The 24440-nt window shown below is 46.4% G+C and overlaps 1 protein-coding gene across 6 annotated transcripts in view; it reads left to right on the top strand.

The window, feature by feature from the left end:
- Nucleotides 1-24440, top strand: part of PCBP3 (poly(rC) binding protein 3) — a 212479-nt gene that overhangs the window by 106059 nt on the left and 81980 nt on the right. For all 6 annotated transcript variants that reach the window (XM_085645174.1, XM_085645173.1, XM_085645172.1 and 3 more), the window contains exons 2-5: nt 6357-6481; nt 15193-15216; nt 16160-16192; nt 22289-22405. In XM_085645174.1, coding sequence (XP_085501300.1) covers nt 6413-6481; nt 15193-15216; nt 16160-16192; nt 22289-22405 — 243 coding nt within the window. In that variant the 5' untranslated portion in view covers nt 6357-6412. The remainder of the gene's footprint in view (nt 1-6356; nt 6482-15192; nt 15217-16159; nt 16193-22288; nt 22406-24440) is intronic.

Below are 24440 nucleotides of genomic sequence, written 5' to 3'. Positions count from 1 at the left end.
ACCCCTAGCGCGCCGCGACCAGGCTGGAGGGACTCCACCCAGAGTCCCTGCCCCTGATGAGGGCGGGGGTGTGGGGTGCCCAGGTGACACTAGAATGCTGACCTCTCTAGTGGCCCCCTGTGGGGGCCTCGGTCACCCGCAATGTACACACCTCCATGCGCCCCTCAGAAAATTGGCATCTCTGGCCTGGGCCCAGCTCACCCATGCTCAAGGCTGGCCCTGCGAAACATTCCTATAGAGTTCCCCTGATCTGTGTAGTGACAGACTCCACTTGAATCCCTACACGGCAACAGATATCCGTCACATAGGTCAATGATGTTGTGAATACTGGGAGGTGTCCTCAGGAGTCGCATGATGTGAGTACAAAACGACTCATTAGAATTGGGTATATAGTATATGTTGAGATTTTCCCCAGGAGCTCCTATAATGTGAGTTTTGCGAGAATCCTCTTGAATCCCATTAATGTGAGTATGGGGAAACCAACTGGGCCTACCCATGATGTGAGCACTGACAACCCCCCTACATTCCACATATTTGCATGAAGTGCGGACTAAGCGTCTTCCCGGTCACCGCCAAATGCGAGTACAGATAGAATACACAAGCATGCCACAACACGAACAAGGACAAAGTCCAGCAAATTCTCTCAAATTGAATCCATAAAGATTGCCAGAGAATTTTCAAGAGTAAAGTTAGCAAATGCTTCCATGTCACCTAGGATGCATTGTTCATGTTTCGGGTTTTCGTTTAACAACCATATGCATATTGGGAGTTGTAGTACAAGAGCAGATCACGTGACCCATTTGAACTAACACGCTTAAACAAAGATTTGGGAAAGAAAAGCCAATGACATTTGTCTATGATGAAATGCAGTCATCCAGATCCTTAAACCATAAAGTAAATACTGGGTGATTTCCAGCGGCGGCCGGTGTCAGGAGTGGGGGCGGAGCCGGGGGGGAATGACGACCGACTACGACAATTCTTTTTTCTTTCTAAATAAGAACTTACCTTCTGCTAACCACATCGTGCTCTTCTGCTCCCTGTAGACAGGCTTCAGGAATCCCCTCTGACCAATCCTGATGCTGCTTTCATGCACCAAGAGAGCAGCGTCAGGATTGGCCTGAGCCCCCTGGATTTGCGCTCCCAGTGAGACTGGGAGCCTGTGCCTGCTGTGTCCAACCTGACAACGCTGCTCAGGTTGGAGACGGCTTCAATGCACATGTTGGTTTGGCCATCCTGAGACGGCCGGTCAAACCCACATGCGCACTGAAAGCAGTGCATACGACTCCATCTCAGTGCCTGTCAGCCCCCCGCACAGCCCCCAGACTCGGTACACTTAGTTAGAAGAAAAATAAAATGATAATAAAATGGGTTTAAAATCTGTTTTATTATTGTTTTTTTTTCAAGATTTTGAGGGTGTGGGCGGGAGGGCAACACTCCTCTGCCATAGCGGAGAAGTTGCCACTAGTGATTTCTCCATAACTCACCTCATTTAAGATCTGAGAGATTCTCCTAGAATCTCCTAAGATGATTCAGAGAAGCTCCTGTGAAATTCACATAATTTAAGTTTTCATAGTCCACCTAGGACTACCCATAATAAACATGGTCGAGACATCATGACAATCTTCATTATGTGAGTCCTGGGATAAACTCCAGGAACATTGGTAATAGGGTTACTGCAATAGGTTCCTACTATCAGTGGCGTAACACAGGCCCCCGCAGCCCCTGCGGTGCGGGGGGGCCCCAAGCTCCAGGGGGCCCCCTCAGCACAGTACTCTGACTGGAGAGCCCCTGAATGAGTCCTGAAGGGGCCCCTCCACGTACCTTGCAGGGGGGGGCCCTCAAGTGTCGTTACGCCAGTGCTACTAAAGTGAGTACTCAGGGACTCCAGAATGTCCCTATTTTGAATACAAAAAAATTGAAAGACTCCCCAGTTATTCATGAAGTAAATCCCCTTAATGTGATTATTGAGAAAGCCCAACTCAAACATCTCCCTAAAGTGAGAACTGTCTCAAAACTCTCTTGGATAGCCCACCACAATTTCTAACTCTTTGGTACACTTGGTTTCATCTCACCTTCACTCTCACTTTCTGAATTCTCTTTTACCCCTCCTGTCTGGTATACCTCTCTTTGTACCTCATTTCCTACCTGCTTGTCAAACTCCTAAGTTCTGCTCCCATGAATGTACTATTATTTCTTATGTTGAGATATCACTGTTTATGAGAAAACCGCTCCAACCACAAGGTGTCTTTTCACTCCTTCCCTATATTCCATATTCCCCTTTATCTTTCTCCCTCCTTTGCTTTCCCCTGCTTCATTTTTTCCATCTTTCCTGCACCCTCAAATTCTTCAGTGCCTAAAGGCAACCTTAAAATCACATGAAGCGCTATACAAATCACTAATATAGCATAATATAACCCAATACCAGCCCTTGAGGTATTTTAGAGACATCCTTTAAGTCCTTAAATTTCTCTTGTCCTGACAATCATGCCGTCTTGTAAAGAAGAGTGCATAATAGCTAACTGAAAAAAATTGTGCAATAAAAGTAGTAAGACACATATTGGCAGAAAATATGAAATCGGAAAACTGAGCATAAGTCTAATAATTGAATAGTTAAAAGCCATTGATAAATAGTTGTAACCAGTTTCAAGTTATGCCTTTATGATGTTTTTCCATAATATAGGTTCACTTATGCTGTCCAGTTTCCTAGAGAAAGAGTGCTGATTTGGATGCAGTGGGTGACCTCTGTGAACTGCTGTAAATAGTTTATCAGAGCATAGCCTCTGCTATGTACACATTACAGCCCATAAGCCCAAGGTGTTCTCAAACCTTAAAAAGACTGTGCCATGCATTTATTGGTAAACTCACCAAAATATGTGGCAATGTGCAAGACAATCTGAAAGCCCCCCATAATGAAGTCCTGTCAAGCAGACACAGCCACTGCTGACCAAAAGATAGCCCCTCGCACCATGTCCAGCATCTCCACTAAAGCCATTCTCACAACCCTTTAGGATAGCTGACGGCATTGTCTCCTCCAAACTCTTTAAGCATTGTGCTAACATCTTAGTCCAACATATATGGCACCTAAGTCTCCTCAACTCAAACAATGCATCTTCAAAGAAATACAAAAGCCTTTCTTTGCGTCTGGAGTGATGCATTTGAAGGTGCTGACAAAGAGAATTTGTTCCTCCTCATACTGTGACCTAAGGACAGATTTTAGCACAGAATCAGAAGACCTCGCTCTGTAGGCTCTCTGAAGAAGCCAGGGCATTCGTCTGGTCTCACCCGGTGTGGGCCTCCTTCCAGGTTAAACATTCACAGCAAATGAAAAAAGTCCTTTATCATTGGATTCCATCATGGAGTCATCTAAGGAAGATCCTTGTCTACTGTTGTCTTTATGTTCTACCTCCACCAGCTCTTCAATTTCACAGAAATCCATGACCACCTCATCCATTTGTAGGCCCACATGCAGCTTCACCAACAAACGCTATCAAGTTTATACCATTCCACTGCACCCTACCCTATATTTTTTAATCTATCCTAATTAAATCTGATATCTTCTGCACTTTGCACAGTATTACTTGTTGTAACAGTACGTATTCTTAACTATGTTTCCAAAGGCTTTATTTTCAATGTAGCTTTCACCTGTGATGGAATTACTACAGAATGACCTGGCAGATGTTTTTATTATTCAATTGATTTGGTGAATTGCTTTTCCTGTATGAATAGAGTACATTGAGTTTGAATTACAGTTGTCATTCTATGATGCTTTCTCCTGAATATATGTCGAGGCTAATACTGGAATTATCAGTGCACTTTTCATTCCCTAAGTGGATGCAGCAGGCAGAGGTGGGCTTTGTGGTGGAATCTTTTGATGCCCTTTTCTAAGTGTGGTACAAAAGGGGGTGGTGATGGACGGAGCATTAGAACCAATCAAACACTCACACCCAGTCAACAGATCTGGGTTCGATCCATCACCGTTCTTTAGCCCACTCTGCCACCCCAGTTCAGACATGGCCATATGCAAATCAGTCTGACCCTGTGCCTCATGGGAACAGTCCAGCCCGAACTGCCAAGCCATGCCTTCCCTGGACCGGAAACAAGCTTCCTAGGACCGGTTTCTGGCATTTCAGCCGTCTTCAGCCAGGCTTGCTTGAATCCAGTGGCAAAGTGAGCAAGGGACTCACGTCTGAGCATACCCTGCCAACTTATGGCGAACAAAGCGGTACAAAAGGGGGTGGTGATGGACGGAGCATCAGAACCAATCAAACACTCACACCCAGTCAACAGATCTGGGTTCGATCCATCACCGTTCTTTAGCCCACTCTGCCACCCCAGTTCAGACATGGCCATATGCAAATCAGTCTGACCCTGTGCCTCATGGGAACAGTCCAGCCCGAACTGCCAAGCCATGCCTTCCCTGGACCGGAAACAAGCTTCCTAGGACCGGTTTCTGGCATTTCAGCCGTCTTCAGCTAGGCTTGCTTGAATCCAGTGGCAAAGTGAGCAAGGGACTCACGTCTGAGCATACCCTGCCAACTTATGGCGAACAAAGCGGTACAAAAGGGGGTGGTGATGGACGGAGCATCAGAACCAATCAAACACTCACACCCAGTCAACAGATCTGGGTTCGATCCATCACCGTTCTTTAGCCCACTCTGCCACCCCAGTTCAGACATGGCCATATGCAAATCAGTCTGACCCTGTGCCTCATGGGAACAGTCCAGCCCGAACTGCCAAGCCATGCCTTCCCTGGACCGGAAACAAGCTTCCTAGGACCGGTTTCTGGCATTTCAGCCGTCTTCAGCCAGGCTTGCTTGAATCCAGTGGCAAAGTGAGCAAGGGACTCACGTCTGAGCATACCCTGCCAACTTATGGCGAACAAAGCGGTACAAAAGGGGGTGGTGATGGACGGAGCATCAGAACCAATCAAACACTCACACCCAGTCAACAGATCTGGGTTCGATCCATCACCGTTCTTTAGCCCACTCTGCCACCCCAGTTCAGACATGGCCATATGCAAATCAGTCTGACCCTGTGCCTCATGGGAACAGTCCAGCCCGAACTGCCAAGCCATGCCTTCCCTGGACCGGAAACAAGCTTCCTAGGACCGGTTTCTGGCATTTCAGCCGTCTTCAGCCAGGCTTGCTTGAATCCAGTGGCAAAGTGAGCAAGGGACTCACGTCTGAGCATACCCTGCCAACTTATGGCGAACAAAGCGGTGCAAAAGGGGGTGGTGATGGACGGAGCATCAGAACCAATCAAACACTCACACCCAGTCAACAGATCTGGGTTCGATCCATCACCGTTCTTTAGCCCACTCTGCCACCCCAGTTCAGACATGGCCATATGCAAATCAGTCTGACCCTGTGCCTCATGGGAACAGTCCAGCCCGAACTGCCAAGCCATGCCTTCCCTGGACCGGAAACAAGCTTCCTTGTTTGTTGTAACGCTTTTCGCCCTAAGTGGGATGGGTATTCCCAGACGTGGGACCCGTGCTCACTAAGCCACTGGAGTCAAGCTATCCTGGCTGATGACGGCTGATAGCCAGAAACCGGTCCTAGGATGCTTGATTCTGGTCCAGGGAAGACATGGCTTGGCAGTTCGGGCTGGACTGTTCCCATGAGGCACAGGGTCAAGACTGATTTGCATATGGCCATGTCTAAACTGGGGTGGCGTAGTGGGCAAAAGAACAATGGATTTAACCCAGATCTCTTGACTGGGGGAGAATGTCTGCATTGTCAGCATTCCGTCCATCATTTGTTTGTTGTAACGCTTTTCGCCCTAAGTGGGATGGGTATTCCCAGACGTGGGACCCGTGCTCACTAAGCCACTGGAGTCAAGCTATCCTGGCTGATGACAGCTGATAGCCAGAAACCGGTCCTAGGATGCTTGATTCTGGTCCAGGGAAGACATGGCTTGGCAGTTCGGGCTGGACTGTTCCCATGAGGCACAGGGTCAAGACTGATTTGCATATGGCCATGTCTAAACTGGGGTGGCGTAGTGGGCAAAAGAACGATAGATTTAACCCAGATCTCTTGACTGGGGGAGAATGTCTGCATTGTCAGCATTCCGTCCATCATTTGTTTGTTGTAACGCTTTTCTAAGTGTGTGCAGCAGGTATCAGGGTATTGAAGATGTTTTTCCAATGGTTTGTTAGAATTTGACTAATCTTTGTGAAATTGAGTTTTTATTTATTTTCTTAAGTAAGCTTATTCTGATGTCTGTATTTTCAGGCTAATTTCACATTTTTCTTTTTCTTGGTGTGTTAAAAATATGTTGTTGGAGTTCCTCCACAAACCTTGTTCCTTCCTTTTCTGTAGATGTGATAGTGACATAGAAACTTCTTCTCTCCACAGGTCGTGCATCTCCCCTGCCTGTTCCCACTCATCCCTCCCGTCTTATTTTCACTAGAATGGAACCAAAAGTGTCAGAAGGTGGCCTGAATGTTACCCTCACAATCCGCTTACTCATGCATGGAAAGGTAAGTCAAATTGAGACAGTTAATTGGGTAACTCAGAGATCAATGTATTTATCATTCGATTTACTATTCTGAGAAGGCAAATTAGCAACAATGTGCAAGTGGCAAAGCACAGCTAAGTTGGGATGAGGTCACCCTTCATAGTACACCATTAATATAAATGGGGTGACCCAGAGAAAAAGTCAAAGGACCTGGGTATCAATTAGTACAGAAAACAAGTGGTCCTAGACCATATTCTTAAATAGTACAATCAATGATAATAATATTTCTTATTCATAAATGTTTGAATCCTGAAATAAAAAAGAGAAAAACAAGGCCAAATACATTCAAAATGAGACAGTACCCACTGTTATAATTATGATGAAATAACATTTAATTTAATTATAGGCAATTGTTCAATTCAAAACATACAATTTATTTGAAGAGAAAAGGGGGGTTACTACCAGGATGGGTGAAGAAGGTAAAGGATTGGTGCTCATGTGAAAGGGAACGAGTCAGAATAATTAAGAATACAATAATTTCACTATCTAAAACATCCGCTAAGGCCGATGTCCTTAGGATTGACAGGCCTGCCCCTATTGTCGTTCAAAGCTTAGTCGTTCTTATTCTTTAATCCAATTACAGTAATACTTCATCCGTAATCATGGTAGAGGGGTGGGGGTACATAGAGTACAGGCCAAATGGGGGGGAATTCGTCAAAGTTTCGACCCAGACGCAAAAGGGGTAAGTAATCTCCTCCGACACGGGTCTTCCTGAGTTTTGAACGACATCTTGAATGATGGTGATGTTTATTGGGCGGCCTCGAATTCGAATAGATATCATTCTGTCATTCTTTGAATTATACCCCATGACCATGTTTGCAGTATGATTTGGTATGATTATCGCTACTCTATTCTTCAGATATGCATCATGTTCAACATAATAGACTGTGTGGCATGGGCAGCTGGTGACATTTGAAAGTTGTGAGGTGCCGTGCGATGGCAAAAAACTTGACTTACAGATCCTGGCCCTCTGTCCAATGTGTCTCGAGATTATGAGGGTGACGGTGTGTTCTGTGTTCCGAGAGCAAGCAGGAAAGGGAAGGAAGATGACTGACATCCTGCCAATGTGTACCCAACCAATCCTGGATCTGTTCTCATGCTGTTTTCAGTATGAGAGAAGTGTCAGGAACGGTTGGAGCAGGCTAACCCAGCACTCATTGTGAGGCCTATTTCTGCAATCCCCTGACTGGTTCGCACAGCTGGGATTGCTGCGGTCTGAAGTGTACTTGTCGGGCTGACCATCACAAGACAGCCGGCCAATCAACATGCACACTCCGCACTGGCAGTGGCACACAGTCATCCTGCAATCAGCAGGAATCACTCACGCTAGACCATCATAGGCCAGTGACATAGATGTAATAAAATGGTAACGACCATTTTATCAATCTGTGTTTACCTGCTGCATTTACTGCAGGTGAGGTGACCCTTTAGGAAGAACCGCCACTGCTCTGTGGTCCCCTGATGAAACATTACCCTTTCCTGTCCACTTCAGCTCTATTATGTCGAGTTTGTTGATCTTCATGCAAAACATTTTTGTTTTCATGATGTTGAGCTTTCAGTGGCTCATTGTTCTGACATTCCATGTTCCGATTGTAAGTATTTTCGATAAACTTGGATGTTTCTTTCGTATTTGGGCACATCAGCATCTAAACATCCTTTTGACTTTGGCTTAGATGCGTCAGAAGTCCCAGTGCTACTCTTAGTAATCCTTGGCTGGAGGACTAATTAAACAAGCATTGGCATGGCCAATAGGTCTCGCCTTTGGGACCTTATAAGTGTTTAGCCATGCAACGGTTGATGTTGTTGCACCAAGGATATTGTGCTGCATAACTAAATACTTATAAGGTCTCAAAAGCGAGACCTATTGGCTATGCCAATGCTTGTTATTTGATGATGTCAGTATTTTGACAGCAGTGTGCCTCCTCCAAACACTTTAACATAAAATGCTAATTTTAATATTCACATAAATGGTATGATCGCTCTGTGTGCTCAGCCAAGAGGCCAAATCTTGGATGAACATGTAGTCTGAACCACTGACAAGCACTGTGAGACACTTGCACAGCCTTCAGTCTCAGCTCCAAAGCTCTCAACTGTGCCCCATTATGAGCATCCAGCCACAGCCTGAATTCACACACTACTAGAGGCCACTCGGTGTACTGTGGGCACTATGTACACTCGTATGGTGCATGAAATAAATTACAGAAACACTACTGGCATGGAATGCAGATTAAGTAAAACATCAGGGGCGTACCTTGCCTAGTAAGATTGGGGTGGGGGGGGGGGGTGAGCTTCAGATGTCCCGACCATCACTCTGGCACATAATGTTAAAATACATTATACAACAAGCAGGGTGCATGAGAGGGGCCTAAGGGCAGTGGAAAGGGAGACGAATGTGGATTGGTAGGGGTAAGTGACAGAAAGCACAATATTTTTTGGGGAAAAACATTTTTAAGTATTTCTAAACAACAAGGGAGAAAGTGTGTGTGCGTTTATGTCTGTGTTGAGTAAAAATTCCTGGTGAAATTAGACAGACACCTCGTCATAACTGACTGAAAGCACCTGTGCCCAACTATTTATCACAAACAACATTTATAATGGGGTGTAACACCCCCCCCCCCCCCAGCTATGCCCCTGAAAAGCATGTGAAATATAAACAGAGGTTGCTGTGTTGACATGGTTTACCTTAAGGGTTTTTACAGTCATTGTATAGAAATTGATCTGTGTTTTTGCCTGGAATGTTAATGACATGAATAACAAACTTAAGAAACGTTTTCAACGTCAATTTGTAATTATTACCAGGTCTCAGATTTGACAAGACCCTCCCTGCTTAAAGCTGTTCTGCCAGGCCTCATCAAACCACAGCTCTTTTCTCACTCTCATATCTTGGCTGCTTTATCTTCGCTCCAAATGTCCCAGCAGCTTATGCTAGGATCTGATGCCCCAAGCTTTCTCTTACATACTTTCCCATTCCTGCACCCGGCTCTTGTAAATGCTTGCTTATTCTAGCTTTCCCTCCAATCATTGTCATGCTACAACCTGTGTCTTAGGCATGTGTAACGAAAACATGCTCTGAGGCCTCGCAGGTGTACTCCTGCAGAGCACATCAATGTTATGTACAAGGAACAACAGCTCTTTTATAGACACCTCCAGGCAGTGTCACTAGAAAACTAACTTATTCTCGCAGTTTGCAAACTCCGAACGACGTCAGAGCTCTAAAGGCCTGCTTCACTTATGTATTTTAAGCAACACAATTACCTGGAACAGAGCTCTATATATTCATTAAAATGTCAGATAAATGCGTTAAATAAAGTTGCAATAAACATATATGCTTTCTTGAAAATCGATAAATTACAATGCAATGTATTCTCACATCCAATAACTGCGCGCAGTGGAAACGCTTCTGTCTGTGAAACTATCAGGTGGAGAGAGAAAGGGATAACTTCATACCGTGTAGATATATGCCTCAGGGGGCCATGGGCTCCTATGTAAGCGAGGGGTTGGTGTAGCAAAAGACAGTCATAATCTGTTTTGACTGAAACAGCTGGTGCAGTTAGCCCGGATGCCACTACACCTGCTGCACAAAAGATATGCATGCCCTGCTTTGCTTTCTTCAACCGCTTGCTGTTGTTGCATGTCCGAAATAAAAGCAGACCGCCTTTGCCACTTAGGTAGACCCTGACTACGGAATTCCATCTTCTGTTCCCCCTGCCACTCCACCACAGGCTGTTGCACCCTACCCCACCTCTGGCTTGTGCCTGCAGCTCCCGGGAGTCCCCCTCGCCCCCACAGGTGGAGCACACCGGCTGAGGCCTTCAGTGCACACATGGCCTGTGTGGCGGCGGCGGCCAGCTCTGGCTAGCAGCAGCAGCACAGCTGGGTGGCGGGCAGGCCCCCTCCCCCCGCAGCCCGCTCACTCCCACAGTAGCGCAGAGCCCGCTCGCCGCTCTGGAGCCTCGGCTCGGTCTCCCTGGGTGACAGCAGTGTTTTTGCAGACCTCTCTCAGCACATGCTCCCTGCAGGATGGCGGAGGCTGAGCTGCACAGGGAGAGGCTGCAAGCCATCGCGGTGAGTGCCTGCTTCATGCTGGGTCTGCGGGTGGGGCCGGACATCTGGGGGTTGCCCCCTGCCGAGGGGGTGCAGGAGGCAGAAGAGCACTTGAGAAGTTTGCTGCAGCTCCTCTGCTGCTGCCTCCTGGCTACTCCAGCTTATATTGGTGTGATCTTGGGCTGGCGCTGTGCATCTCTTGTCCCACCTTGACCTGTAGTGAGATTGTTTCTAGTAGCATCAAGGTGATGCGGAAGAATGGATTATGAAACCGATATGGATGAGAGTGAGGAAGAAAGGTGGGGCGTGGCGCATCTGATCAGAACTTAATAGCAATAAGGCGTCCTCTTCAGGTACAAGAAGCCCCCATCGCATTGATAAAGAGGATGAGTGTAACACAGTGCGAGCACAGCACCACCCATCAACTGGGTATTCTAAAGGCACGTGAACGCCCTTATCAAAACACCGATTGCTCAGACCAGCCAAGCATCTAGCAAGTTTAACACATTTACTTGCATGCGGTTGTATTAAACACGCGCTCTTTTCGATCACTCTGGCTTGTTAAAGACGTGTGGACATGTGAAATGCCGTACAAACATCATGAATTTATTAAACAAACAATTGAAATTCGAAAATATACCGGGGTATTTGGATAGACAGAGACATTCAGGGAATAATAATGACAGGTAACGAGAGAAAGAACAAGCGCGGACTCGCGAAAGCTAAACGAAAAACAACCTTTGAAATCTGACCTGAAACAGATGGCACACTGCTCGCCACTGCTCGTAACCGCAAGCCGTAGGCCGTGGGCGGATACATTTCCTGGGAAAGGTGGGACATGCACCCTCCTTTACCCAACTGCGTGCTGTCTTCGCACGCAAAGCCCAATCGGAAAAAAGCTAATAAATAGAACACGCACGAGCGTGTGAAAAGGCCTGAGTGATTCCAAGAGGTCGTTTTCCTAGGGCAGCGCATGCGCGCTACGCTAGGCTCGACCTAATGCTCATCAAAGAGTTGACTCCTTCAAACTTTGGTGCTGGAGAAGTCTTTTCCATACCACATGGACTGCTAGAAAAACAAATCAATCACTACTCGACAAGATAAAGCCGGAACTTTCATAAGAATCGTTCATGAAAAAACTAAGCTCAAATAGTTTGCCCACATAATGAATAGGGAATACTCCTTGAAAACAACATTTAAGTGCCAGTGCTGAGCACCGGAAACCACCAGTTCAAATTAAGCACTGGGTAAAGTGCTTTGCTTTTCATCAGGCGTCTGAGCATCATTTCGGTGTGTATGGGTAAAAGGATGTTGAATGTAGCATTAAATCCTATTTGGCGATGTAGGATTCATGTGCATTCCGGCAACAGAAAGCAAACACGGAGTGCAGGCGAAAATAAGTACATGGTGTTGAGATGTGACCTAAGGGCAAGACCAGCCAACATTGGACTGGTGACCAAGGTTAGAGTCTCAGCGTCGGCTCAACGTTTTGTGATTCCGGGCAAATCCCGTAATCTTCCCGTGCAATCTTGCTGAGTTATGTAACTGGTGCTCTTGTAAAGCCCTCTAATACCTTTGGGTCGAGTTTGCACTACATAAAACTGTCCCAAAAAACGAAAAACGTGTTTTTGTCAGGCTATGAAATACGAACGTTTCTGCCGTTGCAGGCCTGGAAAAGGACTACCGTCATCAGGTTTCAGCACGTGCTCTAGCTCTGAGAGCACTCCAGAGGCGAGTCATGCCAATGGGGTAGCGAGATCGCTGATGAAATGCGCACAGAGGCCACCTCAGTCCGTCGATATCTGCCACTGGATTTGTAAAAGCCCTCATCTGAGCTACCAGGTTGTTTTCATCTGGTTACAAAAAAGGCGAAAGTCAAAATTGGAAAATGATTTTAGAATATCAATTCACTAAAAAAATGGTTTCTCGTGCCTTTGCTATACATGGAGTGCACCTACAGTTGGTATGTCCGTGCCCATTCAGAAAATGACTAGTTCTGAAAGGCACAAATACAAGCTTTTTTTGTAGTTGAATAATTTAAACAATGTATTCAATTCATAAAGCTGTGCATTAGTGTTGCTTTCGCTTCCAAAATGGCCGTCCCTATGTATAAACAAATATGTATAAAGGATTGTTTTTGCTGCGTCAGTAACGAAGACACACCCATACTGGTTGACTACATGTTTCTCCAAGAATATCATAACACGGCTGACGTTATTGCCCCGGTTACTTAACGGTAATCTTCATTACTCCGAGTCACGTCTTCCTCGCCACAGGTGGTTCACTGTGTAAGTAATGTGGCGAGGAAGACTAACAAGAAGGTAATGCCCCTGTTGCTTAATGGTAATTTTAATTACTCCGAGTCAAGTCTTCCTCGCCCTATTACTTACACAGTGAACCAATTGTGGTGAGGAAGACTGACGAGGAGGTAATAAACACTTATTCAAATAAACCTTGTACTTGTCGCACTTTACCTCACAGAGGCTGCTGTGACTGATCACCACCAATCGCCCACTTTCTGTGATTGATAAGGTTTATAAACGCACAATTTTTGGAATTCATTTTAAAATTTAAAAACATAAACAAAAATACACCCTGTGAGCTAATTATGTATATAGAAAACACTTGTATATGTTTTAAGAAATTGCAAATAGTGTCACAGGTTGTCATAATCTCCCTGTGCATGAAAGAAAGGAATCCAACCTTGTGAACATAATCTATTTGCTCATGGAAAGCTCTCCAGTGCCCTCTGGCAAAGTTTTTTCTATGTAAAAGTGCACAAAATAAACAAAGGGAGAGCAGGGCAGCAACGATGTGGAGCGGGGAAAGGGTCTGCAAACAGTTCCAGAAGTAAAGAAGAAAAAAAAACAGCAACGATTAGATGATAGCGATGACGGGAAGAAGAAACAATATAAGAATATAAATGTTATGGAGGAAGCCGCAGGCAGCGGCAGTAGGAAGAAAGTACCCAAATCACGTTGTAAGATGCGGATGGGTACAGATTAAGGTGAATAAATCTGTGCTTGGTCCCGGCTCCACTGAAAAGGTCAGAAGTGACGTTTGGCAAGCACTAGCCAATTAAGGAGGCTGAAAGAAGAGGGACGCTGCAGCCTACAAATGGTAAGCAATGGGCGGGCTCCAAGCCCTTTGTGTAAACAATAGTGTCTCGCAAATGAGACACATGCACTAGCGCATGCACTAACAGGCTCGACCTTAAAAATGCATTAGTCTATCCGGATTCATTACCCCCTTCATCCCTCTTCCTCTGTCCAGTCCTTATCTCTGTGAAATGCCCTTCACTGAAGGAGAATACACATTACCTGCCGCCATCTAGTAGCATGTGAGTGCTAGCTAGCTCATCATTAATAATAAAAATGATAACCTTGCTTTATAAATCTATAAATATATTTTGCAGCAGGAGCACAGACCCTGAAAAAGAGCAGGGTCTGGGGCAATATGTATCCACCCCACAAACCCTTGGTTGGCACCAGGGCGTAGCTGCATGGTTCCAAGGGAAATTAATGGTTTTACCGAGTTTCGAATATAATAGCTAAAGATTAATAAAGTGTACGCCTGTTACATATAGCGTAGAATGTTAAAAAAAAAAAGCCTCTCCTTTGAACACATTGAATGGATGAGTGGATGCTAGGATGCATCTTGAGGTGTTTTGATGGATACATGCTTATGTGGTTCTTGCAGCCAAGAAACCGTCCCTTTAATTGTTTGGCATCTTGGGCATTTTGGGTAAGATGTGCAAAATTATAGTTCTTCTGACAATTTTGGCTAAGGTGACAACATTTACAACTTCACAAAGTTGCTAATTTATCAACTTTGCATTTGAAAAACATTTACTGTGAGTGTAATTTCTGGTTAAGAGAAAATTGGTGAGAGATTATCCCCATAACAATTCTCCTGTAAAAAAGTAAGTTTTGCAGCTATTCCAGGATCTTCACCATTTTTTTTTAAATTAATTAAATTAGTGATATTGGTAAATATGGCAAAATAAACAAAGGCATTCATATTGTTGACAATGTCTCAAATTTAGCGCATCTTTAATTTGGGCAACCGACTCACTTGGAAAGTATTTTCCAAGATGCAGAGAAAGTTGTGTCCCTCCCTCTGTGTTTAATTCCTCGAGTACCATTTCCCCTGGAATTCACTTCCATATTAGCTTCTGATCCTAACAAAATTTGATAAACCTCACGAAGAATCTTAAAATGTTTCAAAATATGTAAGTGGTTTGTCAGAAGAAACAATTGCTCAATTCCTGCCCTCTGAGGGGATTGCTTGTGATAAAGCATCATATATTATTTAATTTTGGTGCATAAAAACCATTTTTGGTGCATGTTCTGTGACATCCTTTGGCAGAATGCACCGCTAACTTCTTTATGAATTAGTGTAAGCGGGCATGACAGTACCTTTCACATGTGCTTCCGTGTATCACCATATTATTCCAACCAAGGGCTGTTTTTTCACTCTCACAGGAGTGTGGAAGAACTACATTAGGGATTCCTGGACGCTGGCGTGTTGTTTTGGCTGTGCGACAGGACAGGAGGTCTTCACTCTCTCACAGTATATGTGATCTTTGTAAATTTTTCAGTCTCACCGTCTGTCTTTCTTTCTCAACAGGAAGTTGGAAGCATCATTGGAAAGGTGAGTGAACCATTGAGGACTGGGCAGTGAGGGTTGGCTGTATGGACAAGGACACAATGTGCATTCTGCAACCTCACCCAATTTCTAACCCGCACTCATTTCAACAAAGCAACCCTGCAATGTGTCCAAGACCGGAAATTGATGCTAAAAGTTGATTCTAAGGCGGTCAGATAATGTTATTCTTGATCAAGGCAGGATTTGAGGGCATGAGGGCCCATTCTCTTCCCGCAGACCGAGCTGGGCCAGACCACATGGTCATAGTCAGTATTGTAAAGAGGGATGCGAAACAGATGTCTCTTTTTCTGGTCTTTTTGGAGCGGTCCTTTGAATGCCATCTGGACTTTTGACTAAACTGTTGAGATGGAAAAGCTCGCCTTGCCCTGAATTTTTCAGAGCAAGTTTTTGATGTTTTTTTGAAAAAAATCGACCTTAGCACAAATGGCAAAATTACATGTGCGCTAAAAGCCCACCGTGTTACAGAAGGCGGACCAGAGCTGAGACATGAATGGCGCAGATATGTTTACCATGTGCATGAGCAACGGGAATTCCGTAGTCAAACTTGAAGGCACACCAGCCTTTAGTGCTCTACTCCCTTTGTTTCTATGTCAAGGAAGCCTTCTTTGTAGGCCTCATTTTTATGTCATAGAAACTAAAGTCATAGGAAAAACTCCCTTGACATAGATGAAAAAAAACAGGACTTTATTGACAGCAAGGGTGCTTTCAATATAGAGTAACTTTCATTTCTTAAGTTTCTTACATTTATCTGGCTTCAATATTCCTATATTACCTGTGTTTGCAAATTAAAACAAAACATTCGGATTTGCCAGTGGTTCTTGGGTTTATGGGCACTGTTCTCTAGAAGTGGACATTCAGATGTATCATTTTAAACATGTATAATAGAAAGAGAACATTCTCTAACCCCAGGTGCTTTGGTCTATTACAGAAAGGAGAAACAGTGAAAAAGATGCGCGAGGAGGTAAGCATTACTGGGTAGGGGCGTCATCAGATGAGCATTTGCTAGCAGGCCATTATTGTGGTGAAATTATTTTATGAAACCTGCAATGATTTAAAATATAGGTGGTTATACTGTGCCATCAGGGCCATCCAATGATATGCTTCTAGAGGAAAAATGTTGCGGCGGAAAGATACATCGTTACTCCAATAAATGTATGTCACAAGAAAGCTTTATTGGAGACACAACCTGGGGTCAGTCCTCTCCAAGATGACAGGCACAACTGGCACTCTAGGAATTCCCTTCGACTCACAATCTACAGCAGAACATTCAATGTGGAACGCATGCAAACACACTGACATCATAACACATCCCCATCCCTCCCCTCAAGAATAAAGGAAAATAATATATAAAAAGGAACAAAGAACAAAAGTACAAAGTCAAACATAACAAAGAACAGATTGCTTGATAAAAGGAAGGAGAGAAAGAACCCCAAGACCAAAATACAACATGTTCCTCAAGTTATGTGGGAGGTCTCCGAAATCTAGTTCCTCCCTCAGGCCTTGAACCACCCATCCCTCTCCCGACACGGTCAACACTTGTCCCACAGTCAATACTGTCTGTTTCCTCATCCCTCATTAACATAGCACCTGAACATCCCTCAGATATGTGCTTTTGTTCTTTGTTCCTTTTTAGGTCTCACCTGGCGTAGGATGCGCGCATGCGCAGTCTCGCTGGCGAGATTTAATGAGATGTGGGTATTTTCTGTAAGGGGCATTAAGCCCTGCCCCTCTTTTCCATTGGCTGGCGTCACCGTTTATGCTAAACGGTGGCCAGCCATTGGAAAAGAGGTGTCAGTGACGTATTTGCTTGGCTTTCTGAGCCGTCCTATTTGGACGGCTTGGCCTGCTTTGCGTTGGTCGCAAAAGGTTTCTTATCTTTATGGGGCCAAACACATAGCCCCATAAAGACAAGAAACCTTTTCGCAGGCGAGGCCGTCCAAGTGGAACAGCAGAAAAAGCCCAGCGAATACGTCATGGCATCCGCTTGTTTTAATTGGAGGCTTAAAAATCATATTGTTAGCCCAGGCCTGCGTCACAGGGACGTAAGCTGCGCCCTTCTTTTTGCAGCTCAGATCCAAGTGTAGACCCCCACAGGCACTACCCGGCCTGTACTGCATCACTGTACGTCAGCTCCCTCGACCCCCTCCTTCCCGCTGCTCGGGTCCAGGGATAAGTCCCACCCTATGCCGGGGCTGAGTGCACCTTGTGTGCGCCAGGCTGACACCGACTCCTGTAACCAGTGCCTTGATGGCTCCACTCGCAGCTCTCCGTGGCCTACTATGTGTGCGCGGATGTGGCCCAACCTAGGCACTGCATGTCGGTACTCGCAGTTCTTCCGACACGCTGACCCGCCAGGTAACACAACGTTACCATTACCCAGGGACAGCACCAACAAAACTGCAGTTTCTTCGCCGAGTGCCAGGGACGCAATATTGCTGCTTCAATCCGCTTCGTATTGTCTGCGCTCCATCCCAGCTGCAGCAGCTGCTTCCGGCTGTCCAAGGGAAAATCCATACTGAAACCTGGTCAGCCTTCGCTTGGACGGCCTCATCCCCCAACCCGGTCTCCTCCTTCCTTTATCCTGTAAAAAGACCAGTCGCTGCCTCCTTCTTAGCTACCTAACTTGGTGTCCCCCGCACGCTGTTTGTCCGACCCTATTCAGCGTGTATGTGCTTGCTTTAGGATTACCCAGCCTTGCCCACTATGCTCGTCCCTTCGCCCTGAAACCGCAACCCTCCTTCCTTGCTTCCACCACATCGTGCTCCCAACACTTGCCCCTCCCCTTCCCCCCCCATCATTCCTTCACCTCCATTGAGCCTCCCGCAGTCTGGGGAAAAATCCCCCTTAAAGGCCTCCCCCTGTACCCATCCCCCTTGCGCCTCCTCCCCCTGCCATGCGAACCTCCCCATCTACCCAAATTTGCACCATGACATCCCCCCGCCCCCTCCTCGCTTGCGGTGCCACTAAAAGGTCCGTCAGGTGGCACCCATACTCCCCGTGGGACCGCAAACACTCTGCCCCACGCCTTTATGTCACTTCAGACCGAATTCCTCTTTTTCGATACTGTGGGTGATTAATACTCTGCCCCAGATCACCGGATGTTGTTGAGCCACGCCGAAATCTAAACATTATTCCCCCGCTCCAACGTCGGCAGTTCTAAACCCAGGGCCCCTCCGCTCCTGCATCCAACCACCAAATACACTACTACCAAGCCGAGGCTCCCGCAGCAGCCCCCCCCACTTCACTGCAAACCGGGCTCACCATCCCCTGCACTTGTATACCGCTCTTTACCCTCCAACACTCCGCACCACATCTCTGCGTGCCCGTCAATCCTGATGGCCCAGCCGCAAACCCCCTGCATGACCAGGCTGAAGCACGCATCTCTGCCACCCCTCTAATGTTCCACGGCACCCACACCTTAAGCCACCAACCTCCCCCCACACCTCAGCGGAACTGCATCTACTCACTGTCCCACCACCCCCCACCCTCCAGGTGCCATACCCTGCTACCTTGGAAGGTGACCACTGCTCTGTGCCACCCGCACAAACAACCCTTGGCCCTCCCCGCACTTCTCCTGCCATAACACCCTTTCCGCCCTACCCTGACCGTGCTCGCCCCCCCCCCCCCCTGCCTCCCGGGCACCCGTGGGTACCACGGCTGACCCGGAACTGCAACCGATCTTACGGGCCTTAGAATGAAAGGCCGAGGGCATGAAGACTGGGCCTCTAACCGCTGCACAAGGGACACCAGCAGCTCCCTGAATTCTCTCCTTATGCGTGTGGGTTGGAGCCAAACCAGCACTCCAAGGTGATGAACCCCCCCACCCACCGGTGCCTGCCCCCCCACGTGCAAAGGAATCCCCCACCCCTGCAAGAATGGCACCCACCCCTGCCTCCTGTTGCTAATATATTTCTCAGTATTGGCGCATACCTGACTTCAATTGACAACACGCCCCCCACATTCCAACGCCACCCGATCGTGCCCACCCTGTGCAACCCCCTTCCCCATAACACCTCATCTCGCACCTTCTTATGCACCACTCCGACTCCCGATTACCGAAAACCCACAATTCACCCCCCTTTCTTTTCCTTCTGATCGCCCCGCTTCCTTCACTCTAGTTGTGCCTCTGACGCCTTGCAAATTTAGAACGCACCTTGCTAAACATTAATCCACACTCCCTGCTGGCACAAAGTGCCACATTTCACACCTCCAGCCCCCACCCCAACCCCCCCTCCCGCAATACCAAATAGTGCACTCTCTGCATAGTTCGTGCAGTTCGCATTCTGTGTCAATCTGGCACGTTCACACAGTCTGGAGTACTTGCTGCCTTGCTCTTTGATTGTGAATCTTAAAATCCTCATGCCGGCTCTTGTTGCGGTTTCACTCTTTATATGCGACTGGCTCTCTCTGTGAATTAAGACTGGGCCTCGCACTGCTTTCCAAGGACACCAGTGTCTCCTTGAATCCTCTTGTTGTGCGAGTTGCAACCCGACCAACAGTCTCTTCGAGGTCGGAGGACTGACAACCTTTCCCCACTCGTCCCACCGGCCTATCCCATGTTGTGCCTGAGTGAGGCGACAAACGCCCCCCCCCCCCCCAATTTGATGGCACTGTGCTGTGCGCTGCCCCCCCCCCCCCCTCCCTGCCTGCCCTCAGCACCCCCGGTCCATCAGCCTACCCTGCCAGCTGCCCCACGCATCTCTTCTACTCTTCTATCCTCTCTCCCTGGTTAACGGCACCTCATCCCTCCCAAGACCTACTGTTCCCTACCCCCTTCCTCCACCCTCCCCTCCTTCACCTCACACTCTGTAGCCGCCGCACCTCTTCTCTTGACAAAATTCCCGGAAAAAGAGGGCCTTGTGCCCAGTGCCCACCTTTAAATACCTAACCCTTTATAGCCTGTTAGATGGTGCGGGAGTAAAGTATCTTAAGGAACAGAACCTGTCTATTGGTGCAGGAGTAAAGTATCCTGGTGCACAGAGCCCCGGTTAGAAGGCACAGGAGTAATTCATGTATTCTGATGGACAGATACCGTTTAGATGGCGCAGGAGTAATTTCTGTAGAGAATCGTCTGGCGGCAAACACATGACGAATCATTCTCTGTGGCTTCACCGTCCCCTTTACCTTCGCTTACAGTATCCCCACACACACACTCTAACACCTTTTATTTTACCTCCTCTGTTTCCCTCCAAACTCACGACCTGTAAAGCCGCTCTGATATTTAAGAGTTGGTTGTGTAGTCTTCAATAACCTCTGTGGTTGCCCGTTTCACCGTGCACCTGTTGCACCAGTCACCAGGAGGCGCTATAAGGCCCACGGGCCATGCTCATGCCACACATTTATTGATTTAATTTATTTTCTGACTGTATGTAGCGCAGACTCAGCTCGTGGGCATCAGAGCACTCTCCAATAGGGAAAACTGGATGGTAAATAAATAAATCACCTCTGTGGACAGTGAACGTGAGTGTGTTTTCACACGCATCCATGTGTGCTTGTTTTCTCGTGAGAACAGGAGTTATAATGTTTTAAAGCTACACCACCGAGCCATAAGCATCTAAACTGATTTCCTACAGATGGCCGAATATTAGAACACGGTATCAGGTTGACTGCTTCGTGGCTCTTTCATGGCAGAAATATTATTCGCTACGAGAAGCCATGTTTCCATGGTTGTGGGTCATGAATGTAATACTGAAAGCAAAACAACTACGTGGAGGCAAGGAAAGGTAACTGCGAAGGAAGACCTAGTTAAAGATGCTTTAGATGGTTACTAAGCAGGATAGCTAGACATTTTTCAGTTTGTGCTCCTAGCTTTCTTGTATCTGGAAGGTTACTTGTCTATCTCATAGTACATCGAGCTTTTTTAGGTCGAGCCAGAGTCAGCGCACATGTGCTTCTCTGCGAGCCATACTGTATTGAAGTATGGACTTGGAGCCCCGCCCACACTCCGTCCATATTTATAAGTGGCATGTGTCATTGTCCTTCCTAAAAGCTGGCTTCTGATTTGTTAATAGGCTTGTTAGTCCCTCCTTAGTACCGCCTCGTCTTTATTTGTAACCTCCCATGAGGACTGGCCCTTTTACTTTGGTTGTTACATGATACATCTTATTTACTCTGTAAGCACTATTTTCTTTAATGGTTTCTCCTACTGCAGGTACTACATGCTTTCCTGCAACATTCAAGGCGCCATGTACAATACCAATAGCTCAAACTTGCGTAAATGCGAGACCTATTGCATTGCAAATGCTTGATATATATTCTTTTCCTTTATTCTTGAGGGCAGGGAAGGGAATGTGATATGATGTCAGTGTATTGCATATGTTTGACATTGAATGTTCTGTTGTAGATTGTGAGGCGAATGGACTGACAAAGCAAACAAAAGGAGATGATGGATAGAGCGCTGAAACGTTTCAGACACTCACCCCCATTCACAGAACTGGGTTGAATCCATCATCATTCTTTAGCTCACTTCACCACCTCAGTTCAGACCCAGCTATATGCAAATCAGTCTTGACCCTGTGCCTCATGGGAACAGTCCAGCCCGAACTGCGAATGGACTGACGCCAGGTTGTGTCTTCAATAAAGTTTTCCACCACAACAAAAAGCTTGGGCTTCCGGTCATTGAAATTAACTTAAAATGGCCCTGAGGCCCTTTCTGCTCATGTCAGCCTTTTTGCAAGAAGTACCAAGTTTGCACTGTCCCTTTATCCTTGTCATTATCTAGTTCCATGGAGCTTGAGGGGAGTTAAAGGTAATTGCATCTTAACTCTGGAAATGGAAACATTTGCAGTAAGGGTTTTTTTAGCTCTAAGATTCAAAACTTCAGCCTTTCATTATGGTTTATGCAGAAGGCTGAAAGTGGCACGAAAAGATCAAATTCAGGCACAATGATTACAAAAGATGGAGGGCAAGGTTTTTAGTTCTAAGGGAAGGTTGAAGTGACATACACTAATGAGATTAAATCCAGAATTCTGGTCTAGCAGAGATGGTGGGGAAAGATCTGCAGCATGTGTCAATATCTACTGTAAATAGATGCTAATGCTTGTTCAATCCCTTACAGAGCGGAGCACGCATCAACATCTCCGAGGGGAACTGCCCTGAGCGCATCGTCACCATCACCGGCCCCACTGATGCCATCTTTAAGGCATTTGCTATGATTGCGTATAGATTTGAAGAGGTAAGATGAACACTGACTATAGAGCAATCCATCTGTTTTTTGTTTTAGATGTCTCGGGAATGCTGAGGCATCCACTGAAGGGGGAGGTTTCAAGAGAAGATGGACACGTTTGCATGAGCCATACGACCCACTTTTGTGAGTAGCCCAGTGAACATTCTGGGCTTCGTCAAGGAAATAATATCTTTAGGCTGCCATTCAACATTAACATAAGATTACACCTCCTAATCCTCTCCATGGTTTCTTTGTGAGCTCCACCCGGCACAGAGCCAGGGGAAGTATATGAATCAATCATGTACACTTGGCAGTCATTTATTCCCTTGCAACAACTTCCTCCTCCTTCTAGAGCCTTTTTTAGCTAGTCTAAAGAAAGCCCCTTAAAGGGCGCCTTTACCCAAAATGTTTCCTGTTTTTTTCTCTGTCTCCTTGTGCAGACTTATGCAGTTGCTTATGGGTAGAGAGAATCCATGCATGTCGTTCAGCGGAGTGGATATTTCTGTCTCTCACGCTTCTTCTTCTATGCCGCTCTTGGCGACATAGCTCGTTCGGTCAGGATGTATTTGCGCCACTCCAGAGCTGCCTCCAATTCCTAGTTGGGCTGCTTGAGGCTGCAGCTGGATGATTCATGTTTTTCTAGGGGATACGGTTGACTTGAGGGACAACTTCAAATGATGGACTAGAATAACATCACAGCATGATTCCTCCTCTATTTCATCTGTGGCGTTTTGGTTTGGTGCTTTCAAGCTGGGGATCGATAGTGCAGGTCTGGGGTTTTGGCACTGTAAGACATGGACTCGGTGTGTGAGAAGGGGCTGACCTCCTGGATTTTGCAGAGTGGAAGAGTTGAATTGCTGTGTTGTTGGATTCTGCTAGGAATTCCTACTCTTGTGGCCTTACTTTGATACTTTTTTGGAGTGGAAGCGCTGTGCTGTGCAATTGGCAAAGGAGACAACCAGGAGACAAGCCTTCTTGGGTTCTTCTGTCTCTTCTTAATCCTGGACATTCCTAGAGTATGAGCAGGACTCAGATGCCTCAGTGGTTCCTGATCCTTTGAGACCTTTAGTGGACAAGGAGGGCCTGACTCTGATTCTGAGATATCTTTAACCCTCACTTTGCCAGCACGTGAGATTCGCCCTGAACTCCTTGCCAGGACAGTGTTGCAATCAGTTTTTTGCTGATGTGTCTTTTGATATTTTGTGTGCACTTAAATTGAAGGTCGACATCGGATTTTAACCCATGATTGGATAGTAGAGAGTCTTCAAAAATCAGTGTTTCTTCATCTTCCTTTCCTGGGCCGCAACTAGATCGGTCCCCAGCTGGATGATCCCCCTCACATATCCTTGAGATCAGGAATCATGCTCTGCCTTTTACAGCAGGATCAAAGGGCTCAGAGGCTTCCAGATCCTTTAGGGCAGTAGTTCTTAACCTGTGGTCCGGGGTCCCCAGGGGGTCCACAAAGCCTACTACGGGTGGTCTGCGATTGTTCAGAAAATTAAATAATATTGACATATAATTAAAGTGCATATAAATGGAGGAGCAATATGTAAAATTGAAGGCTGAAAATGAAGTTTGTATCCTCATTTTGATTCGTGTTCCTTGTTCCAGGGTTCCAGGTCCTGGACCGCTGATCAGTCCATTGATCCAGTCCAAGAACACGCGGGGGCTCTCCAAATGTGATTACAATCATTGTGCAAATGTGTGAGCTCCGTTGTCCCCCTGAAAGAGTGGGCAGAGGGGTTTATTCACACACATGCCTGGTGCTTAAGATTTCAGGTTGACTTCGCCTCATCATGAATCTGAAGGGGGCAATTCCTGATGTTTGCGGTTCTGTCCTTCCATTTCCAGCTCAAGGATCTTCCTTTTGTGCTAAAATCTGACCTGATTCTGGTGGAAGTGGAAGTGGTGTGTTATTTGTTGAGTTGCTGAGGGTTCATGATCGGAGCAGCCAAAGCGGGGTTGGAATGAACACATGATCTACAGTTTAGAGGGGTTCAGTCCCAGATGGATGTTGGGAAGATGTCCTTACCTCTGAACCATG

This window comes from Triturus cristatus, chromosome 3_1 (assembly GCF_964204655.1).
Source record: "Triturus cristatus chromosome 3_1, aTriCri1.1, whole genome shotgun sequence".
In the NCBI taxonomy this organism is placed as follows: Eukaryota; Metazoa; Chordata; class Amphibia; order Caudata; family Salamandridae; genus Triturus; species Triturus cristatus.
Note: the sequence above shows the minus strand (reverse complement) of the source record. Positions and strands in the feature narration are given on the sequence as shown.